Below are 16,469 nucleotides of genomic sequence, written 5' to 3'. Positions count from 1 at the left end.
AGCTGACTCCTGTCCTCGTGGATGTGCACGAAGGTCATCAGAGTCTTATGTAATAGCCGTAGCTACTGTGTCGTCCGCCGCTCACCTTTCCATTTGTGGTATCCTTTGTATTCTGAATACTTATCGCCGGAGCGGCGCGGCACGTCTCTTTGTCCTCTTTCAAGACGCAGACCGCCATGATGTCGCCCGAATTGCTCTCGTACTGGTGCATCTTGGTTTCAACAGTTCTAATGCTCAGCACAGTCGTTGTCTGGCTCCGAGAGAAGCTACCACTCGTGAAGCCGGATTATACGTTCTCCGCTTCGACAAGGATTCGCCGTCGTGGCCCGACCGTCTTGTCATTCGCAGCACGCATCCCATCTAATGATACTGAACCGACCTTTCTCAAAACCTTCAAGGACCTTGAAATGACGAACACTCTATTGTGAGCACACTACCCAGACTACCGTGATAGGACTCACATCATCTGTAGCAACGGCGGTATCAACTTGGTCAAGTGCGAAGACCCTGCCACAAGTGACACTGATGACACCGGCGAAGCTGCGGGGCCCGGCGGTCGCGCTTCCGTCGCTCAAAGCAGTCCTCCATCGGCACCTGATCCTTGGGCCGCTTTTGTGATACGGACCATGTGTAATGATGCGCAGGAGAAATCCCGGGAGCCACGGCGATCGTCGTTGAAGCCCACTCAAACGAGGCACGCATCTGGAGATGCACGGCGATCCTCCCCGACCGATCGAGGCATGTCGCTGCCCCGCCCAGCAGCCTTCTCGCCCGATCCCCGTCCGTCCTCCGGCCGATCATCCGCGCCTCCATCCTCGAACCTTCCTCCTCCGAAGGCAACCCGCTCCACAACCCGCTCCACGGGTCCCGCCTTGACATCAGTGTCTCGTCCTACAAGGTCAGCTTCCCGGACCCCGTCGACCAGACGTGTTACGCGCTCAGCCTCGGCACAACGTCCTGCGCGGCCGGATGCTACTACTGTAGCATCAGACGGAGATCCAGTATGCTTTGCGCTTCTGATATCCCACATGGTGCAACTATTGACTGTTTTACTAGATCAAACTCCAGAGGAAGACACGAGCCATAAGAGATACAGCCAAAGATGCTAGAACGTTGTACACAGGATGGTTCGAAACTCAATCGGAAGAGTCGATCCGAACGCCTCCTCTCCTTCACCACAACTGCGGCATCGAGACCGGGGACCTGTTCATCCACTTCTACGCTGACAAAACCCAAATCTGGCTGCGTTGCGTTGGCGAGAACGGAGAAGATTACTGGGAACCTATCGAAATGGGTTACGTACGCGACGATGGTCGACAATTGACGTTGACACCGAAGTTGCGAGTCCCTTCGTGGGTTGGAAAATCCTGGGGCTCCAAGCGCATGGTCGCGAGTGAGTGACTCCGTCTCATGCTTGCACTGCGGCCTCGTCAATAACTTCGCCTCACTTGTTTAGTCGCGCGGAATGACTGAGCCCACGGCGGCGTGCTTGTCTCGCGTCGCTGTATTGTATGCGATAAATGTATGCGACGAATTTATGCGACAGATGTATGCGACGAATGTGTTCCTCACTCGATGGGTTATGTAGATTTATATGATACAATTAGTCATTTGGATTTGTTGGACGCATATCACGTCCGCATGGCACAGACACTTCACCAAGGTGAGGAGCGCAGTTGCAGCTTTGAAGGACGAACGTAAATCCGAAGAGCGGAGGCAGCGAGCGCCTTGATCTCGGAAGAGGTGTTGAGCGCTTTGATCGAGTCTCGACATTGTTCCCTCCCACCACTGACGATTCGCCATCCAACACTTCCGACCCATCCTGCGTCCACTTCTTCAATTCATTCTCACTTCCGATCGGGCTTATTGTCGCCCCACCGCCTTCAATAGTATGCGTGAGGCGAAGCAGTCACCATACGACGCGAACAGGTTTCTCTACCGCGAAGACTCTAGGACATGGCAGGCACCAGAGGAAAATAGTGAGTTCTGCAAAAATACCCCAGTCTTTGCAGTCTCAAGATAGATTGTTGTCTAGCTAACAAGCTCGTTCGATTCGCTTCGACAAATTCTATATCATCTGAGCAGACGGAGCACGTCTCGCCATCCCGCCCTCGTTCTCCCAAGCACTCTGTGTCCGCGACATTCCCTCAGGCCACACTCCACGTTGCCGTTGGGCTACTCTTCCTTGCAGTGTTGCTCCAGATGTCTCAACGAGCCCGTAACGACCTCTTTCGCTATCAGCAACAGATCGTCTCGCTCCTTCTACCCACCTCCCATGCTACCGACCCACCTGCTGCGCTTTCGCCCGTCCTAAAGCGAGCCATCGAAGATATCGTTAAGGATCAAATCAGGGCGCATGTATCAGCCAGTCGCGGTCAGCGCGACTTCGCGCTCAAAGCGGCGGGGGCCCGCGTTGTGCCCGACCTTACTACGGGCTGCAACAACCTGTTCAGCTGGGACTGTGACGAGCCAAGCATTGCACTTGACGACGATGTACGAGTCGGAAAGTGCTGGAATACTCAATCGCTCCCCGCTCAGCTCGCTGTTGTCTTGCCCGCAATCATTTGACCGTCGCACGTTACCATTGAACACCTGCCGATTGCGATTGCGCCGGACATTGGTGCTGCGCCGCGAAATCTAACACTTTGGGGAATCATAGACGGGAAAATCAACACCGCACTTTACGAGGCGCTGCTTCTCTTGGACTCACAGGTCGGAGCCACACGGGATCGTCACCCTGTCATCTCGAAAGGCCATTTGTACGCCCCCCTCCTTTCATTCACCTACGACATCCACAACGATGATCCCGTTCAAACCTTCGCCATTGACAAACAATACCTGGAGGCCAACATCTCATTCGCTATCTTCGTACTCGAGATACATAACAACTGGGGCGGGCCATCCACGTGCTTATATCGGGTGAGAATACATGGCACTCCCGTATGTTGATGTTGGTGTGTAGATTCCTGATTTCTTCGTTGTCCCAGCTCATACATGTCCATGTCAGCAGTGAGATCTTGCTGCGGGTCTTCATTACGCATTGTCACGAAGACACTCCCGCCACGGCCGGATGTCTCGATTCTGCGTGCTCCTGTGTTACTTGACAATGTACAATACTACCCACTCGACTACGCATATTTGAATATCAGGTTCCGTATTGCCTCAGCTCTCAGAGTCACAGCTGGATGAACGTGCTCGGGCTCAAGCCCTTGAGGTCACCTGAGACCAACTATACAGTCACCTGATCAGGCGCTACATCGGACAAAGGAACGCGTCCGTACTGACCCTCATGGCAGGCGCGGCGCCACTTCCTTCTTCCCCCCCTCGAGCTGTGCAGCTCAAGACACCACTTCTGCGTCTCAGCGCTGCGGGACAGCGCCATGGATCTACCTGTCGTTCCTTCCGAGGTTGATCCCTCTCAGCCAAACTCATTCATTCCTTTCTCTGCGCCTGCACCGTATCGCTTCGCTGTTACCTCTGCGCTGTCAGGACGCAAACGGGGACTTGGTCAAGGACATCACGACTTCGTCAACGATGGAAAGACTCGTAGACTCGATGAGGTCAGTTCAATGTGGGCTGCTGAGCGTGCAATGTTACTCATACAGGTGAATGCTCAGCGTCGCAATGCTCTGCCACTTGAGCTCCGAGACGTAGGAACCCAGGAAGTGCGTACCCAACTGCCACAGCTCCTATCATGTCTGACCATGCCTTAGACCTACATGGTAGACAGCATGTCGGAGGCTAATGCTCGGATTCAACTCGCTGCCCGAGCTCGCGCCGTAGAAGCTGCAGGCCGGGCCGGTCTCGCAGCCCTTGACACTCGCCTACAGCTGATGATGCAAGCAAATGGAAACCTTCTGGTTCCAAATGCGCAGGTGCGTCTTCTCAACCAGCCTGATGTTTGATTCCAGTCGCACTAATACACGGTGTGTCCGCTGTGGCCGCCACTCTGCCAGACCTCTTGGCAGCCGCATGCCTCACCCTCACCTGTCGTATATGGTGATCCCACAGCTCCGTATGCGCAACAGGCGTATCCTCGTACACAACACGCGAGTACATCGTCAATACGATACGCAACACCTTCGGGCCACCCGCCTCCTGTGGCTGCCCAACACGAACCCGTCAGTTCATACACGAACTACTCCCTGCCAATGGACGACGTGGACTTCACTGAGTACGAGTACGACACTCCGAGCAATGCGCCTGCTCCTACATACACGACAGGTCAAGTCGTTGTATATCAGGCCCCCCCTGTCTCGAATATGTACCCAACGTACCCCGGTCCACCCGTTCCCATTAATACACGTCTAAGCCCAACGCCCTCTGCGCCCTCTACTCTGGTTACTCGTCCGGTTCCTAGGCCAGCTGTTCCGACGAATCATATGCCGCCTGTATCGTCTAGGTCCCCAGTCCCGTCTACATCCCGTCTCGAACATGCATCTCGCACTCCGACGCCGCCTGTCCCGAATATGCCGAATATGTCAATGCACCCTGGTCCACCCGAAATCCCCACTAATACCCGGCCAAGCCCAACGCGCTCTGCGCCCTCTGCTCTGGTTGTGCGTTCGGTTCCTAGGCCGACTGTGCCGGCAACTCATACGACACCTGTCTCGCCTCAGTCCCCAGCCCTGTCTGCTGTTTCATATGCATCTCGTACTCCGACGCCTCCGCAAGGTTCGCAGTCAGCTCTGCCCGGGGTGCCTCAGGTTACAGGTACGTCTCCTGCTCGGCCACCGTATTACACCCAGGGTCAGACGGCCCTAGCAGGCTCAGACAAAGCTTCATCCCATGTCGTCTCTCCTGCAGGCGGCAGGACTCCTATTGCCTCGGGCTCTGCTCCACCATCGGCGTCGCATGCACAGCTCGACGTCTTTTCCAACGTAGAGCATCGCGTCTATCCGCAACCTGTGCGGTCATCCCAGTTCCCTCAATCTTCTAGCACCAACCAACCAAGCCATGCCAATACTGTTGATGTGGACATCGACATGGATCAATACAAGGTATGCTAGTTCCGTGATTCCGCATGTCTCATCTCACTGATCTTCTGTGAGCATACCACGCCTCCTCCGCTCACAGCAAGTCAGGCCCGGCTCATTGGGAAAGAACCATCATTCTCCGTTGGCAAACAAGTCGCCCGGCCTCACGGGGCAGCTACAGACCAGGCTCTCCGCCGGCAATCTTCATTGCAGCTTCAACAACAACCCGCTCGACCACTCCGGAAGGCTGCAGAGGAGAGTCTGGGTGACCGTCCTGTCCACCGTCACCCGGAACCTCAACAAGCAAACCGGCCTGCCGCCGATGCACCTCACTCGGGAATGAGCGCCAGGATGTCGGTATCACAGGGGGCGTCATCTGTGTCTCATCGCACCCCTACACCCGCACCCCTCATTCAGGTGGCATCATCGATGGCTCACCATATCCCGACGTCGGTCAACCCGGTGCCTCATGCTAGCTCACTTCCAGATCCACCTGCATCTCGTGTCCCCATGCCGACTGAACCTGGTCTGCCACTTTCTGTCCCACTACCCGCATCTCCTCACGTTCGGACGTCAGAGCCACTGTCTGCATCACCTCGCATATCAAATCCGACTCCAAATCGACATTCTACGTCTTTTCCACTGTTGACAGGGACACTGCCTTCCGAAGATCACACTGCCACGGAACCTGGCGAGGGTGATGCTCCCTTTTTCGAGAGCTCGACGAAGGGGAAGGCGTATCGGGTACCAAGCCCAGTGTTCCCTGCTGCCGAACCTTCGGGGGGGCCCTCAGTAAGCTTAATCTCCATCATATCAACGACGTTCTGACGGAATGTGTATATAATCTTCAGGGATTCATGTCATCGCAATTCGCAGCCCTTCTGCTTCAGCAGTTCAAGCAGCTGAACAAATCACTCCAGTCGATCGTTGACGAGAACCGCCAGTCGCAGTAAGCCGAAGGATCGTATTTTGTTGCTCTCACTCACCAATGTGCAGGGCAGCCTTGACTGCAGAATTGCGAGACATTCGGAGTCAAATAGCAGCAATCGAGACGACCAGTGCGAAGACAGGCAAGTGCGCTGACAAGAACGATGAGATGGAGGTCGAAGAAGAGCTAGGCCGGATAACCAATGAAGACGACCAGTCGAGCGATAACAAGGTCACACAACTTCCGACTCGGCGGCGGCATCGTCGTCAAATGACGAAACCGGCGGCACTGCGAGATCCGGCGCTGAAACCGGGCTTGACGAACCTTCAGGTTCGTTGCGCATTTGTGTTGTGAGGCCGTACTCTGATGATCTGTTTGCGGCAGCACTGGGTTCGTACGCATCTTGACACATTGTTTGGTGTCACAGCAGTCGCAGAGGTTCTCAAGAAGAATCCACCAATCACAGATGAGGAGATGCAAAGCTACATGGATGACGAAGGTGAAGTGACATGTACCATACAAAACTTCCGCGTCGACTTCACACGGCCGCCTTTGTGTACCTTCAATGCTGAGGCCAGGAGCATTTTCGTGGAAAACTTCCTTGCCTGTCACCGTGCTGGCCATTTTAAGGACAAGCCCATCCCGAACACCTTCCTAGCGCCACTGATGGTTAGCTCTGTATACGATACGCACATGGAGCACCGTCGGAAGACCTACAAAGCGCACATGAAGCCATTGAGTCTCGAAGATGCTCAACTCTACAAGAAGCGGAAGGCGGCGAATAGTCGTCGACGAACAGTGAGTATAAACCGTTCACCGCCTACAGGTGCATGCACTGATGATCTTTTAAGCTACTCGAGTGCCGCACCGCGACGCTCACGGTGCGCAAACTCTTCAGACACGCAGCCCTCTTCAAGAAGTTGCGCCCGGTACACATGAGCGGCGACGAAACTGATGGCCCTGTTAAAACCCACCCTGCGAAGTTCCGAATTGTGGAGGCACGCTGGCAGAGCCTCGAATTCAAGACTTTTATGCGGGCCCTGGACACCATGTACCGCGAGGATTGGGCAATGCCTGTAGGCATTCGTGCAACGAGTGGGAACCCCCCTCGTTTCCGTGTCGAAGAGGGAGCCCGTGTTGAAGATGGTGTTGCACCGCCTCACCTATGGCGCAACTGCTATGACGAGGGATGGCTAAAATCCCTCAAAATTCACGTTCTACAGTCCCTACAGATCATTGATGCCAATTACGATTTTACCCTCAAAGGATGAACATACACGTACGCTACTCTCTATCTCCGTTATGTGATAGGCAACGCCTGGAGTATGTTGCTTGTATCCACGTCCCAGTTATTTTACTTATTGATTATTTGGCTCACAATTGGCGTACGAGAGCACCAGCGAGCTCAGTCTGAGCTCTTCTCATCCCGAAAGCTCAGGAGGGTCGGACGGATCTTACAACGGAACTCCCGCTAGCTCTGCAAGGTCCCAACGCGAGACGTTCCGAGTGCTCCAGGAGCTCTACTGGCATAGTTACACTGAGCTCCTAGTAGTGATGCTCCGGCACCTCGTGAATGCACTTCGGAGTACAAGAGCGCTCCCGCTAGGTTTTTAAGGTCTGTTGCAATCTCTCAACCTCGAGCTCTTGGAGCTCCCCGAACCGCACCGTACTGATCTCAGCTGAACCCGGGAACTCTGAGGCCTGCCGGCCGCTACCGACGGTGCGCTCCGGCTTCACTTCGAAGCTCCGGAGATCCGCGTGGGACGACTCGGAAGGCGTAGCAATCCGTGCTATCCAGCTTCGGAGCTAGAGCAGAGCTCCCAGGGCCCGAGTCACAATCGATTGATGGTGCTCAACGGACGAGAAGCTCTGCATAGCTCTTACATGGCTCCCGGGCTCGACGTGTTCGCTACAAACCCCTGACAGTAGCTGCCGACGGAAGCTCTGGGTGCGGGAGCTTTCTGCGCTGCTAGGTCAGTCGTGCCGAGCTGTGTCGACTGAAACGGCGCGACGCACCGCTGGTCGTGGCCGACGAGCCCTTCGAATAGGCTGGCAGACATCGCGCGCCGACCTCATTTGCGTGCACGGCAAACAACGGCGCGGTACGCAAGTCGTCCGTGATAACTTATATATTGATTGACATATACCGCCCCGGGAAGGGACAGGTACATGCTAATATCCCTGACCATATCCCAGGGCGGGACGCGTCAGTGGCCACGAAAGCGCGCCGGGACATGTCACGCCCCGTGAAAGGGCAGTCACATGTTGACATCCCAGACCATACCCCGGACATTTCCTGGGGCGGGATGGGTAAGCGCGCTCCGGACCGGGATATGCGCGAGAAATGCACAAGATGGGAAATCTGTGACGGTCTGGGAAAGGCAAGTGACCGTCACAGTGACAGGTGCCCGAGCCCGACGTGTTTCCCTGTCACATCCCTAACAGGTATATTCGCCTTTGCCCGTCGTGCTATCTTGTAGAATATTTGGGGGATTTTACGCATTTTATTGAGGTCACAGTGCAGGAGATACAGTGCCACTAATGAGCCTGTGGCTGGAATTCAAACTCAGCCCAAAACCTCGGCAGCCTGCCTGATTAGGGCAGAAAAGGGGCTGTAGCACCAATCAGAGCAGCTCGGCATCTCTCTCATGCCGTTCGGAGGTGCAACCGTGCCAAATTTCCGCACGGATGCACCTCCAAACGGCATGTGGGCACTTCATTGGCGCTTAGTAAGCGATGTAAGTGCGGACTATTACTATGGGCTTATTTAGACCCAGGAAAAAGCGGAAAAATCAGAGAATATTGGAGATGGACCAGGGAATGTGATTGAAGCTGTCTATGCCATCATTTTTGACATCAGATAACATAGCATTCACAATAACCTGGTAGGATTGTTGCTGTTACCTCAGTGAGTTTATTCATATAGGCCTGCTACACCACTCTAGGAGCTACTCATGTAGTGGACATCCCCATAAGATGATAGTGTAAGTACAGATGCATATATGTATACCTAGTCTGTGTCTATGTGCAACAGAAAGCCAGTGGCTGGATAATTACCATATGGAGTATGTGACCTTCCCAAAGAAGAATCCAACACAAACAGGGGCATGCAGGGCTCAGAAGAATGCAGAAAATCTATGAAATATAAAGACACATCAGATACAAGTGTATGATTGCTCTGAGCTGCAATGGTTGCTATTACATTGTATACAAAAGCCATACTATGGCAATAGATGCTCAGATTACCCATTGTAGTCCTTATTACCAATATTATAGAAGCTACTGAACAGTCCACAGTGTCCAAACCACACATATACATTACAGTGTACACATGAGTCATAAACAGGCACTTTAAATCTGCAAAGGCACATGTGCATTTTTTATTTTGCATTTCCTGGGTTAGCCAGCCACTGTATACACTAAATAGAATTTCTGTATACTCTCTGAATGAAGGGCTATCAGATGAGCATACTATGTGGACTATGATTTGTTACTAACTGTGACTACAAGTGGTCTCCAATGTGTGAGTGCTTGCAGCAGTGAGCTGCCAGGCTGCTAGTCACATGATATGTTCACCAGTTTCCTTATTGGGGGAACTGCTAAGGTGTTTCATGGGCCTCATATGCATAACAGAGTGCTTAGCCACTGCATTTGTTTGTATCTGTTGGTCCAAGTCGCGTTGTCTGGGAGTCTGAAATTTCAGACTCAGATAAGCAACCCATACTAACAGTAGTATATCTCTGCTTATCTGGGTGGCTGAATGTCATGTGCACTGTGGGAACAAACTGCCATTCCGGAGGAATTGCTAAGGCATTTCATGGTGGTCCATCATAAGAACGATACCTTTGTACCTCAGGGATTGTAATTACACCATTTGTATAGCATTTACTGGGCCCATAAAGCCTTGCCCAGTGTTAAATTCCCAATTGGGAATGGTACCTACCATAGGTAGTAATCTTGATTATGTGATAGCTCTTCTTTCATTGGCCCTCTATTCCATAGCCTTCATAGCTCCCTAGGTTGGGCATGAAGTGCAAAATAGAGCTTGAACATGTACATTATTACCTCCAAAAGCATTGATGTGACTGTTGTTTACAAACCACATACTCTATGACATGGGGCCATGTGACACTGAGAAAGTGGTCAAAGATATGCAAGGTGTTCATTCTGAGGTCAAATCACCTCCTTGTAGGTTCAGAAGAATTCCCAAACACCACAGAAAATTCATGGAGCACCAATGAGTTACATATGGGTGGTCATAGTGCTCTGGCAGTGTTGTGCCACACATTAGATCAAGTCTAGGCTGGTTACAAGAATTATGCAGACTGCATGCTGCTATGAAAGGAAAGAACTGTGATGTTGTTCACAAAATTCTCATTTCCAGGTTCTTGCTCTTCATTGGATAGTCATCACCATGCCTGTGCCAGATCCCTGAGGTCATCAGTTGGCAGTTTTAGCTGTAACATAACCTGGAAAATCTATATGTGCCCTCATTTGTTCGCAATGTCTACTCAATATAAATCCTGAGCTACAAACATCTATGCCCACTGAACTGATTTATGTATAGAAACATATATTTGTGTTGCCAGTAACATGCTATGAAGGAATCACAGACTAAGAGAGGAGGAGAATCAGGTCCATGGATGAGCATCCGACAAAGGTTGCTAAGCCTTGTGACTTATTTTCATGGCTCTAGTATTGCTGATACCTACTATCACACACACACCATGGGCAATAGATTGCCTCACTACCCATTGAGGTTTATTTGCTCTGCCATGCTTTCACATAGTACACTTATTATGCAGCCCTTCCTTCAGGAAATCTACCCAAAAGTTATATTCACACAATGGTCATATACCAAAGATTCAGGCTGGCTCTCAATAAGTGAGTAATGTATTTGTGGCATCATACTTGCCAGTGTATCCAGTGGGATATTTTGATCCAGGTAACAACACATAGAACACATAGTGAGTCTAGACTACTTATTCTACTATCCAGACATTTTAGGTTTAATAATTGTTGTGTTTAAATCCAGTCATAAGTCCATGCATATAACCTAGATATCAGTTGCATAGAAGTCATACTTGCAATTGATCCCAGCAAAACAGTAAAGTCTTGCACAGGTCACACTTTTATTTCGCCAAAATATGAGCCAAGGTTGATGCAGAGCTCATATGAGTGCACCAGCCTCAGCATAAATTCCAGGTTGACTTACAAACTCTGACATAGGGAAGTGCTGACATACTAAGTTGAGAATGTTGAATGAAGGCAATTGATGCTGATTACTGTCATTATCTGGTTGAATAAGCACTACCTACACATATTCCCTGACATGAAAGTCTTCCACTGTGCAAGTGGTGTACTTCAGTATTCATTTAACCAAACCAGTAAAACTGTCAGACATAGTGAAACAACTTCAAACAAGGCAGCAAAGCTACAAATTGGAAAGAACTAGTGTGCAACTGTCACCTAACATATTGTTGGCTATTAGCCATATGGCAATATTGACATATCTCTATAAGGTCAAATATGTTTTTTGTCAAAGAAATATGCATATTGTATACTTAGTATTCATGATTCAGTCCTCTGGTATTGCCACAATGAGGATGATGAACTGAGCTCCATAACTTTGTATATCTCTAATACTACTTTGGCACATCCCAATCTTTCCAAGTTGTCTTGTGCACATGGCTCACACTGTTAATAATTGCATGGTCTGATAAAGAATTGAAGTCAGTCCATCAGACTAGTATACATAAATGTATTAAATGATTTTCAAGCACTGTATCAATGAGCCTTTACGGAGACAAAGACCCACCACAAATGGGATCGTATTGCCAGGCATGGCCCACTCCCCAGCAAGTAGATCTACATGTTTCATCCTGAGGGAGCAATGCACCTCTCCCAAGGGTTCTTTGCACACCTTTACCAGGTAAGTTGTAACCCTCATAGTGCAGATTTAAGTGGGTATGTCATAGCACATCACCTTCGACCAAAGAGAGCTTGAAATGGATTGGCACCTACCTCTCTGAGAGGGTTTTGGGAGGCTGGAGTTACCATACTCATGGAACACCTGTATGCACAGGCAACTGGCTTCCTTTGGGGGTGATTTCCCTTGTTGGCTGTGGCATTGGATTTGTGACTCAGACAGCAATCTCAAGCTAGGCAAACCAGACCAACATCACATGGAAGTTGTGTTTTGTCACAGGCTGCCAAACAGGGTCCATTGGGGTGATGTATGCATCATCCAAGTCCAACAGGTTTTACATAAAAATCAGGGGGCATGGCTCAATACCTCATAGGAACAGATGCTCAATTACGATCCCTGAGGTACGAAGGTATCGTTCTTATGATGGACCACCATGAAACACCTTAGTGATTCCTCCGGAATGGCAGTGTGTTCCCGCAGTGCACGTGACATGCAGCCACCCCGATAAGCAGAGATAAGTAACTGTTAGTATGGGTTGCTTATCTGAGTCTGAAATTTCAGACTCCCAGACGACGCGACTTGCACCAACAGATACAAACAAATGCAGTGGCTAAGCGCTCAGTTATGGATATGAGGCCCATGAAACGCCTTAGCAGTTCCCCCAATAAGGAAACTGGTAAACATATCATGTGACTGGCAGCTTGGTGGGCCATTGCTCCAAGCGCTCACACACTGTAGGGCCTATATAGCCTCAGCCAGTAACAAATCATAGTATACATAGTATGCTCATCTGATAGCCCTTCATTCAGAGAGTATACAGAAATTCTATTGAGTGTATACAGTGGCTGGCTAACCCAGGAAATGCAAAGCAAAAAAATGCACATGTGCCTCTGCAGATTCAATCTGCTTGTTTATGACTCAAATATGGTCTATATGTACACTGCAATGTATATGTGTAGTTCAGACACTGTGGACTACTCAGTAGCTTCAATAATACAGGTAACAAGGACTATAATGGGTAATCTGAGCATCTTTTGCCATCTTATGGCCCTTGCATACAATGTAATGGTAACCATTGCAGCTCAAGGCAATCATACACTTGTCTTTGATGTGTCTGTATATTTCATAGATTTTCTGCATTTCTCTGAGCCCTACATGCCCCTGTTTGTGTATGATTCCTCTTTGGGAAGGTCACATACTCCATATGGTAATTATGCATCCACTGCTGGCTTTGTCTTGCTCACAGACACAATCTAGGGATACATACCTGAATGTGTACTTACACTACCATCTTATAGGGTTGTCCAGTACATGAGCAGTTCCAAGAGTGAAGTAGCAGGCTTATATAAGCTCACTGGGGCCACCACAACCATCTTATGAGAATGCTATCTGATTTGATGTCAAAATCATGCCATAGACAGCTTCACTCACATTGCCTGGATCATTCTGAATATTGTCTCAATTTTCCGCTTTTTTCTGAGTCTAAACAAGCTCTCTTAAGCACAGTAACAGTCCGCACTTACATCGCTTGCTAAGCGCCCATCAAGCACCCAGATGCCGTTCGGAGGTGCAACCGTGCGGAAATTTGGCACGGTTGCACCTCCGAACGGCACGAGAGGGATGCCGAGCTGCTCTGATTGGTGCAACAAGCCCCTTTTCTGCCCTAATCAGGCAGGCTGCCGAGGTTTTGAGCTGAGTTTGGATCTCAGCCACAGGCTCCTTAGTGGCACTGTACCTGCTGTACTGTGGCCTCACTAAAATGCGGAAAATTCCCAAAATAATCTCTGTGCTAGGTATGATGTCATAGAGTCTATAGCTGCTGTGACTTGCCCATTACCTTCAGTGTTTATGGCACAATTCACAAAACAAAAAAACATGCAAATGCCTCTGTGCACATGAGTGCATACATTTTCACCTCAAAAGTCTCTCTTTTGAAGCCTATATGCTGCCCACAGATTCTCTGACATCTCAAACCTGCTAAATAGGGTAGCTGACCTTCCTAAAATGGTAATTTTGCTTAACCTGCTCAGTCTGGGCTCACAAAATGCAGATAAAATCAGGGAATATTATGTGTAATCAGACTCATCTGTATTGCCTTGTATATGAAGGCAATTCATCTTGTATGGAGGCCCTCACAATATATCACTAGTATGACTTGCCCAGTTGTTCGAAATTCAGGAAACAGAGAAACACATGCATGAATGTGGCATTTGACTGGGATACACCGACTGAAATCTAATTAACTCTTATAGAGGTTATAGAGATGATAAACTCATTTGATAGCCCATCATTTCAAGGGTTAATCATACATTGGAGGAATGAAGAACAAAGGACAACATTTAGAGAATCACAAGTGACTGTGCCAATATGAATGGCCTGTTGTCCCTGAAACACATTGCCTATGACCTGTATAGATATGTGCATAGTTTACAATGCATGGATGTGTCTGGAAGTTGCACAGCACAGCTATTGGTGGGGAAAAATGGTAATAACATGCGTGTTTTGATGTCTCAGCACTGAATGACTATATAGGGAATGTTCTCCACTTGTAAATATGCTCAGGGATGCTCCACATATATCCTGGAATATTGTCTGATTAATCCGCATTTTCTTGACCCCAGAACAAGTGAATTGTGCTGCAGTAACAGTGTGCACTTACATCGCTTACTAAGCGCTCAACTAAGCGCACGTTGCCGAAGCGGAGTCGTCGACAGGCCGGAATTCCGGCCTGTCAACGACTCCGGTCACTCAAAGGGGATTTTGGAGCACTCCCATTGGCTGAAATGGTGACAAAGATTCCCTTTTGAAGTAATCTTTCAATCTCAGCTCTTCATGCCGAGTTTTTTGATGGCTTCAAGCCACACTAACTGAGCTCTTACTAGAACCCCATTAAATGCGTAAAAATCCTAAAATATTGCTTCTCCATGGAATGCCCCTTGAGTACTGACAGGGGTGCCCAGATTAGGTGTTCTTGTTGTTTTTCACAGAGTACTGACCTTGGCAAGTGATACTGGGGATATAAGCAAATGTTGGTGTGTGTATGATGCTTGTACAAGACAGTTCCACACGTATGGGCTCTGTGAGGTGGAGGATATCAAACATACAAAACTGCCATATATGGTTAGTCCCCTGCCCATTTGGGAAGTTGGCCGTGCATGGCCTCTGCAGGACTGGATAAATAGCAGGAAAATCAGAAAAAAATCAGATAGTACTATGAATTCATATTGAGTTGACTGTTGAGGCTCCAATATGGCAGAAAACATATGATAGTGCAGAATGACCCATGCATAGCCTGATACAAGCCACTCTTTCAATGAGTCTTGGTCCATCTTGTAAGCACCATTATCACCTGGAATTCTCAGGGACTGGCAGCTCCAGACAGGATCCCAGGCTATTCTGTTCATTTCAACTCTTCAATAGGCCCTGCAAAGGCAGGCTATTGGGCTGAGTTTGAATGCAAGCCACAAGCTCATCAGTGACACTGTATTTACTGTGCTATGGTCTCCCAAAAAATCAAAAACAATTGGGAATATTCCCAGTCATGTATATGATGTCAGAGAGGCTGTACATAGTATGCCTTCCCATGGACTCATATAAACATGGCACCCACCATTCACAAAGCAAAATAAAATACATATTCCTCTGTACACACTGGTTCTTTCACTTTGTTTGTGTTTCCTGTGATGCTTGCCAACTGCCTATGTATTGTGTGGCTATATGAGACCTGAATGAAACCTGCCATATGTGGTACCTGACCTTCTCAAAAAGGAAAGTCCGAGTTATCTGCTGTGTCTGGGCTCAGAAAATGCGGATAAAACAAGGGAATATTCTGTATGATTCCACTCACCTTGTACTGCTTGCTATAAGTATTGATTGGCTCATGTCTAAACCCTTTGGCAGGCAATGGCATATGCAGAAAATGGTGAACACCTGTGGCACAAAGGCCACAGTTAATGCTGAGTATGTTCATAATATTGGCTCTGTCTCACATGTGAATGGCATAGCTATCAATATTATGGGTTCACAGAGCTTTACTGATCCTAGAAAGTGATAGAAAGACATTGTACAAGTTGTGTTGTGCATCTACTACTGTTGCTAGAAAGTCTATAGGCTAGCAATGTCATAAAGTAGGGACACCACACATAGGTGATCAAATGCTTTGATGGTCTCTGCAATGCTAGATAAATGGTAGGAAATGAGATAAAATCAGATGATCCCATGACATCATATTGTGCTGACTGTTGTAGGCCAATGCATGACAGTACATCTCAGATGTGCTAATGCAGAGTTCACAGCCTGATGTCTGCAGCTCTATTGTCCCAGTCCAGTATAAGCATGTCTTTGACTGATTGTATCAATATGAAGCAGTGCCAATTATACAGTATGATGGTGCTATGCTTGGTTGTTAATTGCTCATATAATTTTTGCCTGGAGCATATCTAATGTCTGTATGCACTACCATCATCCTATTCTCATGCAATGGCCCTTGGTATGTGAAGATAGAATAGGCAGCTCTTGGCTTGTTCATATGGGCAAAAATGTATTGACAGTGGTGTCTGTTTGTGCAGTGTATGCTGTGATTTCTTCCTGATTGGGCTCAGAAGAAGTCATGGTTGCCATGGAAATAATGCAGACT

At 48.9% G+C, this 16,469-nt stretch overlaps 2 protein-coding genes across 2 annotated transcripts; both read left to right on the top strand.

Moving 5' to 3' along the window:
• Positions 1-3,380: 3,380 nt before the first annotated feature.
• On the top strand, positions 3,381-6,754 carry B0H18DRAFT_951873 (uncharacterized protein; the record flags this gene model as incomplete). The annotated part of the gene is made up of 13 exons (XM_048042054.1): positions 3,381-3,560; positions 3,606-3,665; positions 3,714-3,875; positions 4,029-4,352; positions 4,577-4,713; positions 4,814-5,000; positions 5,077-5,241; positions 5,394-5,502; positions 5,629-5,768; positions 5,828-5,925; positions 5,973-6,234; positions 6,289-6,702; positions 6,731-6,754. 13 exons carry the CDS (start codon positions 3,381-3,383, stop codon positions 6,752-6,754), a joined length of 2,262 nt encoding a protein of 753 aa, XP_047897716.1.
• A 34-nt stretch (positions 6,755-6,788) lies between these two features.
• B0H18DRAFT_870520 (uncharacterized protein) lies at positions 6,789-7,175 on the top strand (the record flags this gene model as incomplete). The annotated part of the gene is made up of 1 exon (XM_048040102.1): positions 6,789-7,175. A coding segment is annotated over one exon (387 nt), but the record flags the coding sequence as incomplete, so codon positions are not given.
• Between the last annotated feature and the right edge of the window lie 9,294 nt (positions 7,176-16,469).

The sequence above is a fragment of the Fomitopsis serialis genome, assembly GCF_022376445.1.
Source record: "Fomitopsis serialis strain Sig1Antser10 chromosome Unknown B0H18scaffold_8, whole genome shotgun sequence".
Lineage (NCBI taxonomy): Eukaryota > Fungi > Basidiomycota > Agaricomycetes > Polyporales > Fomitopsidaceae > Fomitopsis > Fomitopsis serialis.
The sequence above is the reverse complement of the archived record's forward strand: the minus strand, read 5'-3'. Positions and strand labels throughout refer to the sequence as shown.